This window comes from Nematolebias whitei, chromosome 6 (genome assembly GCF_014905685.2).
Source record: "Nematolebias whitei isolate Nwh7 chromosome 6, NemWhi1, whole genome shotgun sequence".
Lineage (NCBI taxonomy): Eukaryota > Metazoa > Chordata > Actinopteri > Cyprinodontiformes > Rivulidae > Nematolebias > Nematolebias whitei.
Window position 1 is genome coordinate 27,561,295 of NC_056503.1, and position 21,534 is coordinate 27,582,828.

Here is a 21,534-nt window from a genome sequence, read left to right on the forward strand (position 1 = left end):
CATAAAGCATCAAAAACACTATAAACAACAAAACTCACACTGATCAATGGCACACTTCATTACAGCATTGGTTGTGATTTATCTACCTGCACTAACAAATAAATAAATAAATTATAATTTTGAATGTTTATTTTGTCTTTTTTGTTATGCATGTTTTTCCCTATAATCAGAAATGTAAATTGATGCAAAGTAACTGCAAGACTTAGCAAGAGTGAGCTCTGCAGTTTTGATGAAATGAATAAAACAGGATTTTCTGAGAACTCTCTCTCCAAGTTTTGCTCCTGGACCAAAGGTTTCCTCACCTTAGCCAGCAGCTGTTCGAGCTCCACAGACATGGTGTCGAACATCCGGTCCTGGGTGGAGTTGTTGAGCAGCGGGGTGGTGTCAGAACTTTAGAAAGAAAGAAAAAAAAAAGTGGAAATTCAACTTAAAGATGTGCCACACTTTTGTTGAATGTGTCTGTGAAATTAAATAGTTAAAAGTGATCTTAAAAGGACTATGGTTTGTGTATTATTTTCCCTAAATGTGTGTTTATTGAACAAACCAGGCTTTGTGATTAGTCAATTTACTGTTAAAATCAGGTTCAGCTGACGGCTAATTAAACAGCTGTCTGTTCGGAAATTTAAAAAGTTTTTAAATATGTTTTTACGTTTTAATAAACTACTTGTTTTTATCCTGATGCATGCTCAATAATCCATGTACAAAAATCTAAAAAAAGTCTGGTCCTCTGAACATTCAAAAATCAAAAACAAACACAAAAAAAGTAGAAACGTTTCGTCTTTCATCCGAAAGACTTATTCAGTCTGAGGTGCTGTATTCAGCTCAGTCTCTTAAATAGCACCTTCTCATAGTGGATCAACCAGTTTGTTGCCGACAACCAAAACCAGCTGCTCACATGATCATTTCAATTCAATTCAAATATACTTTATTTATCCCAAAGGGAAATTATTTGTTGTTGTAACTCGTTATTTCATTAAGAGATGTTATAGATACTAATGGCTGTAGGCAGGAAGGATCTCTTGTAAAGGTTCATTCCACAGTGGATCAGAAGAAACTGGCTGCAGATGCCGTCTGATCCGTCCACCCAGACTCCGCTGGCCTCTCGGTTCCCCCGGGCTGTAGGACCGCCCGAATGCCAGGCAGAACTCCTCCCAGAGCGATGGTCACTCCTCCCAGCAGTCTGCCGAGCTCCTCGTCGCTGTGGACAGACAACTGTAGGTGCAGAGGGACGATCCTGTCCTTCCACTGTCATGAGCCGTGTTTCCTGCTAGTTCCAGGATCTCAGTGGTCAGGCACTCGAGCACAGCCGGCAGGTAGATGAGAATGCGTCTACAGAACATCCTTTTCAAATCATTTGGGATTTGAGGCTGTAGTTGAGATATTATTTGAGCTTTTGAGATGTTATTCAGCTGCTGTTGGTTGAAGAAAACTGCCTTGTTGCCATGGTTACGCATCATAACAAATGTCCAAAACTTAAAAAAATAAAATAAAAAAAACTCTGATGCCAGAGGAAACATTCGTCCAAAAAATGTGATTTATATCCAGAAAAAGAGGAATTAAAGTTTCCAAAAGCAAAATCTCAGAATGAAAGTAAGGATGCATTCACACCTGATAGTCCGGTAGACTCGGTTCAGTTGGGGACCAATATTCATAACATTTTGTTTACATTTGAGCTGGTGCGTTTGCATTCACACTGCACTGTGCAGTCGAGCCAACCTGTTGAACCAACCTATTCCCCCGCTCGCCTGTGGGGGCGCTGCACCAAGAACTACTGAAAGAAACGACACAAAAACCTCTGAAGAGACGTCTTCTTCTTCTTCTGGAAATAAAAACAAAACTGGAGTGGCATCAAGTTTTAGCAGTTTTAAGAGTTATATTTTGTCATTTTTCAAAAATGGACTTGGCATGAACAGAAGATGAGGCAGAAGACCATGGAGAATATTGTTTTTCACACAAGGCAGCTGATGGCTCCATATATGGTAAGAGAAATGCGTGTTTGTTTGTCCTGTGCTGTACTCCACTTCTTGCTTGTGGAGCGAGGTCCGGTCTGTTTACATTCACACTGTACTCGAACCGCGCTGGAGTTCTCTTCTACCGGACTGAGACCTAGGTTTTAGCCTGGGCCAGAGTTCGCCTTTTTGTTCCGTGACAGAGTTCGATGGCACGTTCACGCCTCCCAAATGAACCGGACTTTCTAGGAAAACGAGCTAGTTCGATTAAAGCGGACTAAACAGGGCTGGTGTGAATGCACCCTAACAGAGCTGCTCCAACATGCAGCCACCTTGAGCGGCGCAATTCTAGAACAAGGAGGACCATCAGCCTAACAATGGAACGTTAGCACCCTGATGGCTGATTGCTATTCGCAGGGGGATGACTGGTTGATCCACTACGAGAAGGTGCTATTTATGACTGAGCTGAATACAGCACCTCAGACTGAAGAAGTCTTTTGGATGAAAGACGAAACGTTTCTACTTTTTTGTTTGTTTGTTTTTTTGAATGTCCAGAGGACCAGATTTAACTTTTTTTTAGATACTTGATTTTAGTTTCTTGTGAATGAAACCATTTTAAATGAGTTTCCCGGTGATCATCTTATCAAATCTGTGTTAATAAAAATCACAACTAGCTGATTTTTTCAGCGTGATGCCGCATGTCCAACTTAAACACTGTGGTCATTCTTACAGTGAGGTGAAACGTTTATAATGATCACACAACCTGCGAGCAGACGGCCGGGTGTTTTACTGCAATTAAGTTTTACAGGTTGACTTTTTCAGTGCGTTTTTCCAGAGACCGAGCTCTGTGAAGTCACTGCTTCACTTCTACCATGTCTCGTGTTACATAAGTAACCTTTTCAAAGGTTGAGTAAATAACTCCACAAAGCTACAACTTGGGTGACCCTGAATTGATAAAATATGTTTCTGTCTGAATGCACCTTTGACTTTACCAAAACACTGTTGATGTCACTGTGTGCTGTCATAGTTAGTGGGTGACCAAGACCTGATTACTGAGGATACATTTTCATTTCCGGCTGTGAACACATAAGATCTGGTAACTTGTGACTGACTCAGATAGGACAGATGTTAATATGAAGTCTGAACAGGGCCACAGTCTCCATTTCATTACACATCTCACAATGATATAGCTGGCACCACAAGACCCTGTGAGGGACTGGAGACTTGTCCAGGGTGTACCCTGCCTCTCGCACAGTGACTGCTGGATATAGGCACCAGTGACCCCCACGACCCGAAAAGAAAGAAGCAGGTAAAGAGAATGATTGCTTGATTGATGGATGGCACCACAAGAACTGATCGTACGTGTCTCCTCGGCGTCCGTCCCTGGAGTTGCTGTAGCTGGTGCACAGTTTACTGAAGGAGACCAGTTTCAGGTCGAGTTCATTCTCCAGCTGTCTCGCCTGTTTCCTTAAATCTGCAACACAAACATAAAAGATGTTACAGATCAGTGGTGAAAAATACAGCTGTTACTTTCATTACGATACCACACTTAATGGAAGCACATTTTCAGGGAAATCCTAGCTTATTTGTAATCATGAAAAATCTGTATTTTTAACTGTTTTACACTAAAGGCCTTGTTAGATTAAATATGACTGTATATTAAACATAAATACAAATACTAAGGCACAGTTTTAACTTTAAAGTGTTAAAGTGCTTTTGCTGTGTCTTCTGCACCAACAGCTGACACAATGGTTCGTTTTAACTAGCTTTGGCGAACCTAAAACAAAAAAGTGCTTAAACTTAAACAAACTTCCTCCAAATAATAAAGTGTGGAAAGGTGTCTCTGTCCATTGGCATCTAATAAACCTATTAGCAAACACAACGCGGTGTGTGGGGCTGATAAGTCTATTTAAACACGGGTTTAACATCAACTTCATCATGACGGTTAGCTTGTTGGGAGCTGACTAGTTGTTGGAGAGACTCGGACACGTCTAACTCACGGTAATACATTAAAACAAACAGCAGCGACAGTGATAAAATACTCCTGACGTTACGTGTACGGTACATTTCACTGCGTTTGACACTTAAATGTAAGCCGAATAACAACGCTAGGACTCCTTACCCTCCCAATAGGTGCTGCTTCCTATTCCTGCCATTTTTGTTGTTCTGCGACGTCACCGTCAAGTTCGGATCACGTGATATGGGAAGACACAAAACGTAGACTTTTAGCACCCTCAGTTCAGACTGTCAGGTTGGACAGGAGCCTCTTTGCCCAACAAGGTTAACGTCACTTCCGGGATAAATAAAACCAAAACATCATAAAATAAGTTTAAATAATTATCTTGTTTAATCACTAAAACAAATACCATGTATATAAATAACAGTTTAAGGATATTATGGGTGTGGTTAAACAGTTATTTTGCTATAAAACTGCAAAAAAAATATTTGTTTCAACAAAGGTTCAATGTTCATGACAGCTATTGTACATTTTAATACAAAATAAAGTGTACTGTGATTATGAAATGTTTTAAGCAGTCAAAACATTCTACTTTTGCCTAAACATTTTTTGTGCGTCCTTTATCTGACAAGTGTAAAAAATAATCCGAAAAATATTTTTTACTTATCTGAATGGAAGAGGATTAGGGCCACATTTAATTTTTTTAATAAATTTCTAGATTAAAGTCGAAATTATGAGAATAAAGTCAGAACTCTGACATTAATGTTGAATTTTATGAAGAAAAGTGTGAATACTTAAAAAATTGTATTGTCTAAAGCATGCTCTGTAGATCTGCAATTGTTCACTTTTTCATTTAATGTCATCTTTCATGGTATGTACATAATCACAATATCTGGAAAAGGGAATTTTCAGACCATAAAGTGCCAGCTCATATTATTGCGTCACTGATCAGGTTGAACTTAAATTCAACTTAGTAAAAACAGACGTTACCTCAACAGCTCCCATCATGTCAGAATAAAAGCTTCAGAAGCTAAACTAAAACATAAGTGGTCAAACAAAATTATTTACATTTTATCAAAATTTTGTTTGCAAATCTAATTTTATTTCCAAAATCATTATGGCACAAATCTCGACTACATTCATTGAGCGAACATGTTTAAAATGAAGAGCAGAGTGGTGACCTCTTGCTGCCAATATTTAAACATTTATCTCCTGAAACGTCTTGATTTGGACCCTTCAAGAAGCTCTTTTAACTCTACAGCTGTTCTCATTTACAAAACTTGGCCCCAAAGAATTGCAGCACACCAACAAGACGGGCTCAGAGTTGTTTTATTTCCTTGTTTTGTGAGTTGTTGTGCACGTTCGCACTGCTCAATCGAACAGTTCTGAAAAGTTGCATGTGAAAACACAAAGTGCACTCCCCACCATTTATGCACAATTGACATATTTACATTTTATTCCAGTTCATATAAAATCTTCACATCAACGTGCGACACTTTCAGAAATCTATACACATTTTATAGACGCCGTGTAAGAAAAATAACTTACAAACTTTTCCCCAAAGCAGAGGTCAAGAAAGAATTTCTTGCGAAAACAACTGGAGATCAAGGTGAACGATTCAGAACAGGCAGAGCTTTTCACACATTTAGACACTTTAATGCGTTTAAAATAAGCCGTACAAGCATCTCCGGTGAGAGGATTTATTCACACGTTCTGTTTTTGGTCATTTTCTGCGTTTGGTATGAGAAGTTGCTCCACTTTGAGCGCGGGATCACCAAACGAGGAAAAGCTCACTTCTTATTGTCACTCATATCGGCAGAGAAACAAACCAAACAGGTTACCGAGGGACCGAACTTCGTAAAATTGTGTTGAGCAAACTGGACAATCCTAGGATACAAATCCCTCAATGCGTGATTAAACTTACATTTTGTGCCTTTTTCCCCCTTTAAGTTTGAAAAATATTCACTCTTAAGGCTGTACAATATTACAAACAGGTTGTCAAAAAGGAAAGATGTGGCAGAAAATAAAGTGTCAGATTGAAGATATGCCTGGAACCAACAATAATCCATAAAAGCTCCTCTCCACACAGCTGTAACTAATAAACCCCCCAAAAAACCAAAAAAAAGATCTGCTCAAAACACATTTTTAGTTTCAGTTTGTTGTCGTGGCTGTGAAACCATTTCCAATTAGAGCACGATCCGCTCACAAGACAAACTTTCCCTTGAGCATGGAGGCAGATCCTTCCAGATCATTTCTGCAAAATTATAAACCTCCTGAAGCTGCTTTTGCTCGCTGATGTGCAAAAAATAAATAAAAAGTGAATATCAGAATTTATTGATTAATAAGCACTTCTTCCAGTTAATAACTTGAGGATAATGTGGATCAAAAATCTGAATAATGGTCACACAGTTATAATTTATATAACTAGTTCTGCCTCTTCTTACAGCCTGACTGGAGCTTTAAAATCTGTCGAAGCCAAGGCACTGAATGATGGGCTCAATCTCCCATTTTCCGCTCGGACGTTTCAGTGTAACTTTAATATTTTAAACAAAAATAACAATCCAGCTTTAAGTGGTATTCAGACAAATACATAGTGATGAGACACTGATATAAGTTCATTTGGACTTGATGGCTTGACCTGTGAGGCAGGCAGAACACATAATGACCCAGTAGTGCCTTTGAATGGCTCGGAAACACAACAACTTAAAGATAAAATAAACTGTTTATTACTGCTGCTCTCAGCCAAGCTGAAACAAAACGTGAACCCTCAGTCCTGAAGGATTCTCTGATTTAGCAGCACCCAAGTAAGAGGAAGTGAGCTCTAAAAACTTAAAGGCATAACCGAAAGAAATGCTTCATCAGTCTTTCGTCGATAAACAGAAGCTGCTCGGTCTGGAGTTCGTTTAGTTCCATGTTGGTAAGTTGACTCTGGTGGGAGCTCAAAAACAGACAAAAAAATACCGAGTCTAACTGGTGCAGATGTCTTCAGATTTTGTTGGCGTACAGCGTCTCCTCTTCACTTTCACTTTCATCCTGGAACTCGTTGGCGAGCAGGGATTTCTTTGAGCCCATGGAGTTGAGCCGGACCTCGTCGTCGTATTCGTCGCGGTGCTGCCGTAAGCGGTGGAAGCCGTCTTTTTGATGGTTGGACTTGGCCGCGCACACGCACCAGATGATGCACGCCGTTATCACCAGCGCCGTCATGGCTGCCGCTGTGGGACAAAACAAACAAACAAACATCTGAGTATGTCCACACGTATGCACTGTTTCAGTTTGGGATTAAACTATTTAAAAATGTTTATTATTCTAAACAATACTCAGTTTCACCCGCACAATACGAGTAAGATATTCTGATAGACGTGGCCTTGCTCTAAATGACCATGCGCAGCTGGTTTTTAATGATATTTTGAACTTAAAACTAAACTACAATCTTTCAAATAGAAGACATTTTATAAACAAGCAACATGAGTACTTGTTAGTTACTCGAGCTGACCACTGAAATAGAGACAACTACAACTGCAGCGAAGGCTATGCCAATGAGGAGAATTTGTGCAGCCATCTTGGTAGGTGCTAAGTGGAATCCTTATTATCAATTTGGCAGCAGACTATAAATATGAGGTCAATACCAAATCTTAACCAAGGAGCCTTGTGGTTTTACATTAAATGTTTTAATTTTCAAATCATGCACCTACAAATTTGTGATATTAGGCTTTTGTTTTTCAGGCAATACTAATCCAATACACAACATCAGGGTGATTCAACAGGCGGTCCATGGGCCACTTCCGGCCCGCGAGTGACTTCAGTACGGCCCACAAGAAAAGTTCATGTAAAAATTAAAAAAATTAAAGAAATGGGGGAGGGGGGGGTTCTGGATTTAGGTTTTGTTTATTGCATTTATGATTAAATGCAATAAAAAAAACAAAATTTAAAAAGTAACAGATCATTGTAATACTTGAGTTTGGAAATTAAACAAGACTTTGTTCAGTTTTGCATGGTGTACTGTACAATTTTGAATGATAAAGTTTTATATTATTAGTATTATTATTAATTATTAATTGTGGAAGTAAAAGGATGACTCGCTGTGGCGACCCCTGAAGATGGAAAAGCTGAAAGAAGTGGAAGTAAAATATATGCCACATAAGAGTGACTTAGTGTATAGGTTAGAGAAAAGCTCACTTATCCATGTCTAAATACTGAAATGTGCATTATAAAAATCCTAAATATTTTTTTAAATTATGAGGAAAAAATACATTATTTAAATTTAAGTTAATAATCTAAGAGCAATTAACGTGAGACACTGATATAGATGATGAAGATGGGCTACCACAGCCCACACTAAGTAAGCATGTAAAGAACAAAGTGGTAAACTGGTCTGGCTGGAATGATTATTTCATAATATCTCGACAGAAACGCTTGAACGGGCTAGGAGGGAGGCACATGACAGCCCCGTCTGCTGTTTTCACAGCATGCATCCAGTTGTACATTTATGTAAAATAGGGCTATTTCTATGTGTTTTCAGACTGATGGCTCAGCATACAGTACACTAGTCAGCAGCCAAAACTCTCACCAAGTGCTGTCGGTGGCCATTCCAGAGCATTTCTAGATCAGTGGAGCTGATTTGTAACGAGAACCTTTCTTAGAAATACTTACCCGCACAGGCAACAACAAACTCTCTGGGCAAGCCAAAGATGCTTCTGTCCAAGTCGAACTCAATGACGATGGAGCTAGCAGCTTCATAAGGAGACACCTCCACCTGGAAAACACAAAACAAAATGTAAGTGGAACTTTTAAAGCCACGTGCCTTCCTAAATTATAAAAACTTTACAGCGTGGTTTAATTTATTACAGCTGAAACTCTCCCACCAAACAAAAATCACATTTATCTGACTTTTTTTAATTGTTAAATATCTTCATCCTAACCTCAGTCAGGATTATTTAAACCTCGGGTGGCAGTCGTGGTGGTACATCAGTAAATGATGAGTGTGTGTGTGGGTGTTTGGGGGGGGGGGTTGTTCTGTAAAAACCATCACAGATGCTTTTTAAAACTTCATAAACTTTCCCAAACATCTAAAACACCAGAAAGACTTCCTGTTACCCCTCTGTCTCTTCAAAGTTAAAGGCATGTTCTGTCTCTAAAAGCTGTTGGAGGTCAATTATCTCATTAGCAGGTGTCACGTGCAGGTGTGTCTGGTTAGTATATTCTGCAGCAGGTTGTCTGGTATGTCTAAAAAAAGTGCTGGTGAAAAAACAATCCTAAAATATTCATCTAAGAGGTAAATCTTTAAGCTGAGAACACAATTTCACTCCTTTCTTTTGTAGCTCAGGAGCTGCACCTCAGTTTTATCAGTCTTTATTTAGGAACTAGACAGGAAACAACGGTTCTAATCTGATGGTTGAAAGGCTGATTACACAACAAATTTAAACAAAAACTGAGCTATTTGTTACTAAATAGCAAGTTTTACTTTCCCTCTTTTAATCGTGTTGGGTTTTACGATGGGTTTGTTGTTTTTAATATGAATTACTTCCACAAAGAGCAGCAGAGTTCACTGAAAGCGTCGTCACTTTTCATTTCAGACACATGATGCGCTCCTACGAGCTCAGGCAGAGCATTCGATGTCCTAAAAAGTACGGGGAGACCACCAAGGAGAGGAAATTCATGTTGGCTCCAGCTTTCAATTTGGACCTTATGTTGGAGCAGCGGGACCCCCAGACACCGCTGGATGAGAGGTATATAAGGAACGCCGCCGTTCTTCCGGAGCTCTCAGACCTGCCACGCGACAGCAGTGACGGCGCAGGCGGCGAGGAGAAGAGCTCCGGCGGCGCTCTGATGATCCACGGTTACACGGTAGCGGACTACCAGCAGACCTATCACTCGGTGGTGGACCCCGTGCTCTGCAGACCCTGTGGGAAGCTGGCGCCTTACAGTCTGGAGCTCGGCTTCACCATCAAGGAGCACCTGTTTGAAGAGCTGGCCTACCCGAAGCTGCAGGTGTCGGAGCGCGCCGACGGGAAGGTGGAAGTGACGGAGAGGTTCTGCGTGCTTCGGCCTACACCTTTCATAGACTGTAAAGGGGAACAGTGGTAAACTTCTCCCAAAGACTTGCTAAATTAAAAAAACGTGGTTTGCAAATTAATAAACTTTATTTTAGTGAATTTGGGGCTCCACTTGCCTTTGAATGAAGTAAATAAACGTTAACTTTTTAGAGCGTTGGTGTCGATTTTCTGGTGACATGTTTGCAGAATCAAAAGTTCTCAACAATTACAAAATGAATATGGGTCATTAAAGCAATACGCACACTTTAGGAGTATAAAACAGGGCTGTGTTCGGCTCACTGATGGATTAATTTAATAAAACCAGACTTTAAACCGTAAAGCAAACTTGCTCAATGGCAATAACTACAGGATGTCTGGCCTCTGAGCTCTTGGCTTTCAGTGACTGTGGCTCCCTGAGCAGTTTAGTTAAGTAGCCCTGGTATAAAACATTACAACCAAAGCAGGCTTTAGTTCTGCTTTCCAACACTAAATACATCAACTCAACAGCAAGCATCGTCACACTTAGGACAGCGACCTCACTTATCATTTTTTAAACCCATTATTAACCCTCCAGCTACAACGAGTAGCATTTAGATCAAAAACTTTGGTTTGTTGAAATGCAAGTAGAACTGTGTTTAAATGATTTTATACTTTGCAGATCTAATAATTTAGATTTACAATCTCCTTTCAGCTAAATGCTTAATAATAGGAATTAAAATGAACTCATAATTAAAGTGCAGTCCTTGTTTTTTTTCCTACAATGCTCCTTCTAATGAGTTTTTAAAGTCCAAAAATGTCTAATTGAAAATGAGTTGCAATAACTGCATCCAGCTGGAAGAAACGGTAACTGTACTAGTTCATCTTCCAAACAAATGCATGTAAACATAAATTATAAATAACCAGTGGACCATGATCCTCAGCATCCGTTCTCCTAAAGGTTTAAGATGTTTTTCTGCTCCAGCACACCTGATTTAAACCAATCACTAACAAGGAGGTGCCCGTTTGACTCAGGTGTGTTGAATCAGGGTAACGTCTAAAACATGGCGACCTCAGTAAATAAAGGCTCACCTTAAGTTGTTGTTTCTGATATCCATCAGCAATGGCTTCAATGCTGTAGTTACCCGGAGCGAGGAGGACGTGGAAGTAGCCTCCCTTAGAGGTGAACACCTTCATTCTTCTGTTCAGGACGATGCTCACACCAACGACTGGCTTTCCACTTTTGTCCTTCACCAAGCCTCGTACTCCTTTATGAACCTGGATGGAGAAGACATAATTCGTTATTCTCATTTCAGCAGGACGAGCGGCGCTGAAAATGTTAAATAAATAAAATAAAAACACCAAAAGTTCCATAAAATATGCACTGAGGGTAAAAAAAAAATCATTAAAATCGCAAACATTGTCTTTAAAATTCAGCTTGGTATAAAACATGTCTACTCTAATGTGAGTTCTTATTAAGTTGCATTAATACTTAGTGTCCATTTAAGTATTTTTAGGAGACCTGATAATTTTGCAGCCAATTCCAAAATGGAGGAAACAGTAATCTCTTTTTTCTTTTTCAGTGTAGGGGTTTTCTCGGGAAACAGAAGCAATGAAAACTGGGAGTTGAAAAGTTTGGAAGTCTTAAATTAATTAAAAAGTCTAATCAAAAACAAGAATTAAAACTGAATCAGAGTTAGGAGGCATACATACAGCAATGCTTGCATTATTTGATATGTAATGGTGTTTAATCCCAGTTAAATAAACTTTAAACTACATTTTTACATCGTTTTGTGTCTTTTGCGTGCTATAAATTTAATAGTGAATGGTAAACAAGTTACTTCAGTTTATCATAAATGTTGATGTGATTAAATCCCACCTCCACCAACATGCTGAGGAGCGCCTTCTTGTTCTCGGCCCAGAGAGTGACCAGCTGATCAGCAGGAGGGAACAAGCAGCAGCCCGTGTACACGGTGATCTCCGGACAGTGTCCTAAGTCCATACTGAAGTCCTGGAAAGACACGAAGACGGGAAATAACGCAGAGCAAAGGTTAGCATCTAACTTTAATTTATCACTTTTTTAAATTAAAGCTATACTCTTAAAGAATAGACAAAATGATCAAGCGCCACCTTTAATGTCAGAGTTAAACTAAGATCATCTTAAGATGAAACGGGCCGTTTTGGTTTAAACCTCACCCATAACTTCATGTTAGCTATTTTTTCGTTACTTTTCCTTTTGATTGTCATTTTACTTTAACTTGTAAAAAAAATAATTGTACACATCTTTTATGATTGTCTAATGTTGTCTTCTTGGCCACTGTTGTCGTCAATCTTTGTTAAAAAAAAAAAATTCGGTCTCTCTTAAACGAGTCCCCGAGGCTCAATGGGACTAATGGGACCAGTATAAATAAAGGTTGAATGAATGTGGTATTGTGAGGTTTATTTGTGCTCAGAGTGAGTGTTGAGTGTGACTCTCTGATACTACCACACAAAATTTTAGCTCAATATCGATAAATCTGAAGAAGTTATAGTCAGTTTTGTGTTGGCTAAGGTGGATTAGCTGAGGCGGCTATCTTGAACTAGGTTGACTCCAAAAGCTAATCAGGTATTGGCGTACATCCAAAAGATTCATTTTTTGGGAGATTCTTTAAAATCTGTTCATGTTTTGGTGGTGGGCCATATTATTCACTTTTGAAATCTGATCAACTCCAATCAATATGATTTTATGAACTGATCAGTTCAATGCAGCCCACAAACACTCTTGCTTCCAGCAACGGCAAACTTTACCTTCATGCTCCCCGTGTGACTTTGTTTCACGGCTGCTCTCATAACTCCACCTGGGACGTTGCCCTCTGAAAACAAGAAAAGCTATGAGAACTGTGATGACGACAGCTGTAACAAGCTCCAAACGCTCCTCCAATGTCGTACTTTGCTCGTTGTTAGAACACGCAATATCTCCCAGATGCATCTTCTGGTGGTTCTTGGCATACACCTTCGCCAGGTACTTCAACGTGCCCTCATTTTCAACTGCAAAATAAGAAAGACCACTTAGTCCATTTTAGTTTACATACCATCAGGCAAACAGACGCATGTTCAGAGCACAGGCATTCATTCAACCTTTATTTATACAGGTTAATCCCATTGAGCCTTGAGGACTCATTTACAAGAGAGACCTGATTTCAACAAAGAGTGATGACAACAGTAGATAACGACTACAATAGACAGTTATAAATAGGCATGATACCTGTCTGAACAGGCTTGTCATAAGGGTAGGTGACAACCAGAGCGCCTCCGTCCAGAGTTACAGACAGAGTGAAGTCCCCGTTTTGGATGAAATTCATCATGGCTCTCGTCTCGGGTTGAGGCTCACCCATACGATGTGATTCGTTGCCTAGTCGAATAGAAACACGAATAAAAATCGGATAATGTCTCAAGTGTACCAAGGTGAGTCCGTGCCAAACAACTGACCAAAAAAGTCACTGTCTAGATCAATGTCATTAGAGTTGGTCAGGCCCTGGGAGGACGTGCACTGTTTCTCCTGAGCCTGCTCTCGCCCATCGGGGTTGACGGAGGGCACAATGAAAATTCGGGTCTCGTTGATGAGCTGGAGAACAAAAAAAGGTTGGAGATGGAACAAGAAGGCATCACTTTTATGGCCATATTTTCAAAGTGTTGTGTTCAAACGGCTGTCTGTCCAGATGCTCACCTTGGTGATGGCTGGGTTCTTGTGATAGTTGATGCACAGGAAGGCAGCAAACTCCAGCAGCAGGTCCGTGCCCACGGGTGCATTCCCATGGATCCCTGCCACGAAGCGGACCTTTGGTTTAGACGGCTCAGCTTCTTCTGGGTTGTTGGTTATTTCCAGAGCCCAAATCGTTCTGAACTCCACACTCTGGCCCAAACTAGATTAAAAATATATATACATAAATTAAACAGAATATTTATTAAACATGAATAATATAAAAAGTAAAAAAAGTTATGTAACTGAGACTATGTTGACCTCAGTCACCCAATTTAACAGTGCAGGCCTTTTTAGCACAGCAAAAAGATGCACGGCCTGTAGCTAACAGTTGATATAAGAGGAAACCTGCTCACCTGTGGAGTTTAGTAATATTGGAAAAGTTAAGTGTGAGGCCTCTTAAGTAGTTGAAGAGGTCATTAGAGCCTATGTAGTGGAGGCTGTTGTCAGAGGCTGTGCTCATGACCAGCTGCTCCAAACCTCCGTCTACAGAGAGCTCACTGATTAGGACCTGCAGCTCCTTTTCAGATGGGTTCTGTGTGGTCTTAGGACCACTGGTAGTCTGGACATTATTGTCGGAGTCAAATCGAGCCAGTCTGAAGTCCACCACCTCTGCGTGATCCTTTGAGACCGTGGCGTAGATCGACACGGGTTTGTAACTATGCAGATAGAAAACAAGTAATTTAAATTTAGCAGCACTCAAAACAGCAATGTACAGAGAAGCTTTATGTTCTTAGTTTGTTGTTTGGTTTGAAATACAAATATTACCCAGGGGCAGTGGCAGTGACAGAGTAGGTCCCAGGGACCAGCAGTCTCCAGTAATCTCCAGTCTGAGCTGTAGTGATGTTGTGGTTTATTCCCTTCAAGCTGATGGTGGCATTAGGAATTCCTGACCCGTCTCTAAAGTCAGTAACTGTACCCTTTACTCCAGTGTGAACCTACAAGAATAAATAAAACAAACAAGAGTAAAGGCAAAACTCCACAGTTGTCTTGTGAGAGCCGGGTCTGGAGGTTGTTTTAACTACCTGCTGGATGAACTTCAGCAAGGCTCGCCAGTTTTGTTCCCAATATTTTGGCAGATCGTTGGCCCAGGGGTACTTGATGCAGCCCAGCTCGATGGTCACCTCAAAGCAGTTGGTGTTGACATAATTCCAGTCCTGCATGCCACCTGCAGAGAGAAGAGCTCCTTTAATCTGGTTCAACGCTTTCACTTGGAGGAAAAAAAAATCACGAGTCTTCAAATGAAAAAAAATAAGCCATGAAGATTTAAATTCTTGAAGATTTATGAAGATTTAAACTCGTAACCTGCATTTCTACAAATTGCCCAGCAGGGGTCGCTCTGGGGTTAAGCTAAGAAGTCTACAATAAAATACCAGTATGCTCCCATGATTCATTACTTCAGTAACTAGATTTAATTCATTTACAAAAAAGCATGAACTTAATTTAATAACAGTCCTATTTGCAGGATCTATGTTTACTGATAAGTTGTGGCTATAATGGCCATAAATGGCCTGAGGCTGTTAGACTCATGAATCTCTAACTAGAATAATCACTGTGAAAAAACATATCATGTTGCTGCTGATCTGTTTCATGTTGCTGCTGATCTGTTTCAATGTTGATATGTTCATGCGTGCACATCTGCTCACAGACTCATGTTCATGTTTGTGGTGATGTTCAATGTTTTATGTTATGAGTGCTTAGTGTATATTTAGTTGATGTTTTTCTTAGTTCATATCTTAGATGTTATTACTGTTTTTCTTAGACATTTTATTGTTGGATGTAACTGGGACCCTGTGTACATAATTTCGCTCCACCACATGTACCACATGAGGTGCGAATGACAATAAAGAAACTCTGACTCTGACTCTGACTCTGAAATAGTGTCCACAGGTCTTCTGGAAACATTCTTATATTGTCCTGATGCATGCTCAATAATCCAGGTATAAAATCCAACAATGTTCAGTCAGCTCATCTGGACGGTTTCTTTTTTAAGCAGAGGCGTTTCGTCCTTCATCCAAAGAGCTTCTTCGATCTGAGGAGTCTCCAAACAAAACTGATTCCCACAACAACAGCTTACTCCATTCGATACCAACAAAGTTAAGTCAGGTCATCTGGATGGATTAAAAAAAAATTGTTGAAACATTTCGTCTTTTATCCAAAAGACTTCTTCAGTCTGAGGAGCTGCACTAAACTCAGTCTTATAAATAGCACCTTCTCATAGTGGATCAACCAGTTTGCTGGTGACAGCCAAAACTAGCTGTTCACATGATAAAGGAGGACCAACAGCCTAACGATGGATCATTAGTGCCCTGATGGCTGCTTGCTATTCACAGGGGCTGAGTGATACTAGTAATAACAGCATATGTGTCAAACTCAAGGCCTGGTGGCCAAATGTGGCCCTCGCTGACATCTTATCTAGCCCCCAAGATGATATGTGAAACATAAAATATTTCTATCTCTTGAATTTTTTCAGTAATCTTTGATTATGATGTCGAAATAGAGAACATCAAATGAGACCAATCAAACTCTTGTTGAGGAACCTGCGACCAAGAAAAGATGTTGGGTATCTGATTTGAGTTAATGTAGTTTCTGAAATTGGCCCTTAGTTTGAAAAATGTTTTAATTTTGGCCCCCTTTTGTGAGTGAGTTAGACACCCCTGAATAACAGCATTGTAAGAGGGTGGCAATTGGACACAGAAGGCTGGACGGTTTCTCTTCTCAAAGATGGCTTCCGTCACTCCTCCCTCATTCACTCCTCTCATAACCAGCGTTCCTCTCCATCAAGGATGTGCAAACTGGTTGTCTGGATGTCAACAACAAACTGGTTGAGCCACTATAAGAAGGTGCTATTTATAAGAGTGAGTTTAGTGCAGCTCCTCAGACTGAAGAAGTCTTTTGGATAAAAGACAAAACTTTTCAACAATTTTTTTTTTTTTAAATCTGCCCAGATGACCTGATTTAACTTTGTTCTTATAGTGAGTTAAAAATAACCAAAGCAAAATGAGTAACTTGTGGCTTCTAAACTGCATTCCACAAAGTACAGGTAGTGTTTACTTTTTCATATAGTTTTTATTCTGTATACTGTAATGACTTGAGCGTCACACAAGTTTTACACTTTTAAGGCAATCCCGATGAAAGGTGGTGCTTTATTCGTGGTCACTTTCACACATCGTTTTAGACTGCGGATAGCAGGAGAAAATCGTGATTTTGTCAGAGTCACAGTTATTAAATTCAAAATGTGGTGAGCATTTTTTACTTCTATGAAAAATGAAATTTTTAGACAAACTAATGTAAAGTTTGAATTGGCAAAGTTAAACTTCTTGAAAAAATACTTTTTAAATGCAGTTTTACAAAAAAAACACTAGCAATAAGCAACAAAGAGTAAAATATGCAACATACCAGGGACTGTGTACCACTCAGCGCCGTTCGTGATGCCATCCTGGAAATATTCCTGAGGGTACAGGTTCTCACAAGGGTGTCCATTGTGCATAAGAGGATTTTCCTGTATAAAAATCCAACAAACATAAGAACCAAACAACACATGACTTTGTATTCTAGATTAAAACAAGATCTCACCAGATATTTAGAAACAGATGCAGCAATTTACTGCATGTTTGTTCTTTAATAAACACACAAACAGAAATTATTTCAACCTGAGAGTAATCCCAAAGCAACAGAGTTCGATTACCTCAGAGTAGGCTCTCGAAACTTGCTTAAAGACCTCATCGTCAGGTGACTTGCTATAATGACTACCACGAATTCTCTCTTTGTCATCATCAAAGGGGTAGTTGACCACCAAGGAGCCTACATTACACAAAAACAAAGACAACAGAGCAAAAATACAGCTCATTCCTAAGAGAAAATGTTATGGAGGATTTTTAATTAGAAACAGTGGATCTAAACCTCAAAATATGGATCTGATAAAAAAAATAAAAAAAAACACTTAAATTTATAGTTTATGTTGAAAAAAAATAAAAGGTTTGTAGACCAAGAGAATATAGTGTTTTTGACTGAGGATATAAAGTGAGATCATACCTCCATGGAGGTTGGCAGACAAAACAAAAGGCGTGCTTTTCACCCATTCCATGACAGCCTGAGTCTCTGGCTGTCTGGGGTCTGTGATGGTGACAAACTGGTCAGGAAAGTTACGGTTCAGGTCAAATTTGTTGCTGTTGTTGCGTCCTTTGTAGCCCTTCACATCACCTAAGAGGAAGCAAACCGGAGTGTTGAGTGACTGATGACTAGCATCTGTTCACTGACGCATGTTCCTGCTTGAAGATTCAAACATCCTCAACTTCACTTCCTCTTACACATCAGCAGTAATTAGTAACTAAAAGTTACTGAATGACAGAGGAGGCAATCCCCCCCCCCCCCCCCCAAAAAAAACCTTTAAAAGTAAAGAACTGAACATGTCATACTGCACATTTGGTCTGTCTGTTAGATTAATGGTTGGCCATCGGTTGATTGGTTGGATGGTCAGTTTTTCATTTGGTCAGTATGTTGATTGGTTTGTTGATTGATCAGCTCTTTGTTTGTTTGTTCTGTTGGATGGTTGAAGGCGTGTAAGCTCTTTCATAAATTAACCCATTAATGTAATGAATACTACAACCCCTGTGAAAAATGGGGAAGACAATTATACAGTGTGTTTTTATAGCATGTTTAGAATGTCGTAAACAAATAATAAACTTTATTTAACAACAAAAATTCTGAAGTAAAATGTCAGAAAATGTGAATCTAAACCAATAAAAGCCTAAATTGTTTTAAGAAAACCATGCAACAACACAACCTAAGAACAAGTCGATTTAACAAAAAGGACCTAAAGTTTGTGTAAGGTCACCTACTAAAATACCAGAAAAAAAAGTGTTGTACATTAAAGGTTTGGGGTAAATTTCCCCAGGATAACTCAGAAGGAATCAACAATTACCTGAAGTATTTAGTTTAATAATTGTTGCACAAGAAGCTCAAGTCAAGAGTTTCGTGGCTTGTCTTGTCTTTTAGGACCTACCTTCAGTGGCTTCTTCGTAGCCGTCGGGATTCATGGAGGGCATGATGTGAATGCGTGTGTTGTTGACCAGCCAAGTGACCTCTGAGTCGGTACCATAGTTACGGCACAGATACTCAATGAGGTTGAGCAATAACTCTCGACCCACTACTTCATTTCCATGCATGTTGCCCACATACTTAAACTCGGGCTCACCTGAAAGAAAGAAACAAAATGAATTTAAACAGCTAAAAGAATATTTAGAGGCTGTGTAATTTGTAAATACTGTCAAAGACTAGAGTAACTTACCATGCTCGTGAACCTTTGGGTTATCCGAGATGATCATCACATACAGCTCCCGATCTTTCACCGAGCGGCCAATAGAGTGCAGGTGGGTAATGGAGGAGAACTCGCTGTTGTATTTGCGTAAGAAAAGCTCCATGTCTGCAAAGTCGTGGTGACGAAACTCTTTGGGTTGGATGGGCTGGTGCACAGGAGGATTGATCTTGTTTCCTTCTGTGAAAACCACCTGAGTCTTGTTTAAGGTAGAAGAGACTGTAGTTGCTGGGTGACTGGTGGATGGCTCGGAGGTTGTAGCCAGGGTGGTGTCACCTGTAGTCTCACCAGCCATAGGTGACAAAGTAAAGTTAAGTTCAGTGGCTATACCCTCAGCCACTTGAACACTGTTGATTGTCATTGGTAAGTACCTGAAAACAGGCATAAAGACATGATTCAAGATGCCAACAAACTTTGCTGGGTGATTGTCTCAGAAATTATTGCAATAAAAGATCATATTGTTTGAAATTTTACAATATTTATTAATTATTGTCAAATTTAAAAAGAAATGTTGGTTAATTTTTGAGTGTGGTACCCTTTTTGATCACTGGATGGCAGTATAAGACAGTTTGAACCGAAGAATGGATAGTGAGGGAGCGAGCAGCGTCTCTCTTTAAGAAAAATGAGAGGGAGACCCCTTGACCTGACATGGGCTGTCTCTCTTCAGTTCTCAAAATGGCGGACGCTCTGTGTGGTTTGAGCTCTTTAGCGTAGTATTTGTCACACAAAGCTTTTAATTAAAAAAAAAATCAATAAACAAGTTCTCAGCTTCTTTTGCAGAGAAAAACAACTTTTTAGACAAAGACACTGGTTTCACCCACTAATTTTGGAGCTTTGACAAGACAAGAGGTTTTTTTTTCCCCCTAGGTTGGCCTGTTAGCTTAGCTCGTAGATTAGTTTCTCAGCTTAGCTGCTTTTAATGATGCAAAAACACGATTTTGGATGGTTAAAATTTATTTTAAAGATAAAAGAGAAAGAGAAGGGTCAGTGAAGAGAACCGGAGTTGAGCCTTTTGTCATCCAGTGTTCAGTAGAAAGAGAGAGACACGAAGAAACGATAAAGCCGATAATTGAAAATGAGGTTGATAATTTTAATTTATCATGCGATTAATTGATTTCTTGTTTGTCGTGACAGGCCTAATGCCAACTGTGCTTAAACTCTTTAAACATGATAAGAGCCATATTGCTTCTGTACTTTAACATCAAGCGTTGACCTGTAATGAATAACTTTTTTGTTTGTAAAACCCTGCTATGCGAAGGCTGGCATTCATTACCCTGGTGTCACAGCTGTGATATTGTACGTCCCTGGAAGCAGAAGGCGGTAATAGTCTCCGTATTTTGCAGTGGTCAGGTTGTGGCGATTCCCCGCTACCACGATGCTGACGTTGCTGAGGACAGCTCCACTGACCACATCTTTCACAAACCCACGGACGCCCATGTGCACCTGGAAAACAGAAGGTATTAAAATACAGAAGACATCCTACTGAAATCGAGTGATGCTACTCTAATTTTGTGGTGGTGCACAACAAAAATACAGGTTTTACCGCCTCTATGTAGGCTAAAAGGGATTCCCGGTTCAGGTCCCATTCCTTATGGAGCTCGGAAGCAGGGGGATATTTGCAGCAGCTCAGCTCCATGGTGATTTCAAGACAGTTTCCATACACGTAGTTGTAGTCCTGCATTCCTCCTGGATAACAGGGCAGTAACGTAAACACACAGCAGGTTAGAAAGAGGACAGTGACCTAATGGTCATTAAAAATGTGGAGCTTATAACCTTATCATCAAAATTACTGAATTACAGCCATTGAATTTCAGCCCAACAAAATGCCCTGCTAACATCATTTCAGTGATGATCTCGTTTGCTCAGGAGAAAAGGTTATTGAGGACAAGACAGCTGATATCACTCTGTCATGCTGATTAGAAGAGCAGACTGGTTGCTTTAAAAGGATAGTGGTGCTTTTAAGTTTTCTTCCTTCAACAGAAAGCATAAGAAATTAGAAAAGCTGGGAAAAACAGGACAAAGGAAACAGTAATATCATGTCTCAGATTTGGACACGCCGGACCAAATAGAACATTGTTCATAATAGAAAATCATCATGCAGGTAAATGTGAATACTGTGGAGAAGATGCTGGTGAAGATTCTCAGTCATCCAGGACATGATGAATTCAAAAAGCGTTCAATACAAAAACAACTGGACTTTTATTTGTAACCGAAGACGTTTCGCTCCTCATCCGGAGAAGATGAAACTATAGAACATGTTTTATTATACTGCCAGAAAAAGGAGGGCTTGGTGTCATGAAGGGCAGCAAAGAAGCCACTTCTCTCCAAGAATAACATCAAGGACAAACTGACATTCTGCAGGAAGTGTAGGAATTGGACAGAACTGTGGTAAAGTCATTTTCTTTGATGATGCCCCCTTCAGAATGTTAAGGACATCTGGAAAAATTATTGTCCCGAGAAGAAAAGGTGCGCACTGCCATGAGCCCTGTGTCATGTCAACAGTGAAGCATCCTGAGACCATTCATGTGTGGGGTTGCTTCTCATCCAGGAGAGTGGGTTTGCTC

The 21,534-nt window shown here is 39.9% G+C and overlaps 2 protein-coding genes across 2 annotated transcripts in view; both read right to left on the bottom strand.

Annotated features, from left to right (window-relative positions):
• Positions 1-4,122, bottom strand: part of gosr1 (golgi SNAP receptor complex member 1) — a 29,694-nt gene extending 25,572 nt beyond the window's left edge. Inside the window, exons 1-3 of the mRNA XM_037678148.1 lie at positions 4,072-4,122; positions 3,312-3,423; positions 303-390 (exon numbers count right to left, since the gene is read on the bottom strand). Of these exons, the coding sequence (XP_037534076.1) occupies positions 303-390; positions 3,312-3,423; positions 4,072-4,105 (234 nt within the window). The 5' untranslated portion in view covers positions 4,106-4,122. The remainder of the gene's footprint in view (positions 1-302; positions 391-3,311; positions 3,424-4,071) is intronic.
• Positions 4,123-6,380: 2,258 nt separating this feature from the next.
• cpda (carboxypeptidase D, a) lies at positions 6,381-20,651 on the bottom strand. The gene is made up of 19 exons (XM_037677493.1): positions 20,514-20,651; positions 20,244-20,413; positions 18,944-19,341; positions 18,659-18,850; positions 17,689-17,856; positions 17,342-17,457; positions 17,053-17,155; positions 14,679-14,821; positions 14,422-14,591; positions 14,010-14,312; positions 13,621-13,816; positions 13,383-13,518; positions 13,159-13,305; positions 12,843-12,941; positions 12,702-12,766; positions 11,794-11,925; positions 11,007-11,192; positions 8,557-8,659; positions 6,381-7,118 (listed from the first exon to the last, which is right to left on the bottom strand). The coding sequence occupies exons 1-19, from the start codon at positions 20,649-20,651 to the stop codon at positions 6,892-6,894; spliced, it is 3,192 nt and encodes a 1,063-aa protein (XP_037533421.1). The 3' UTR covers positions 6,381-6,891.
• Between the last annotated feature and the right edge of the window lie 883 nt (positions 20,652-21,534).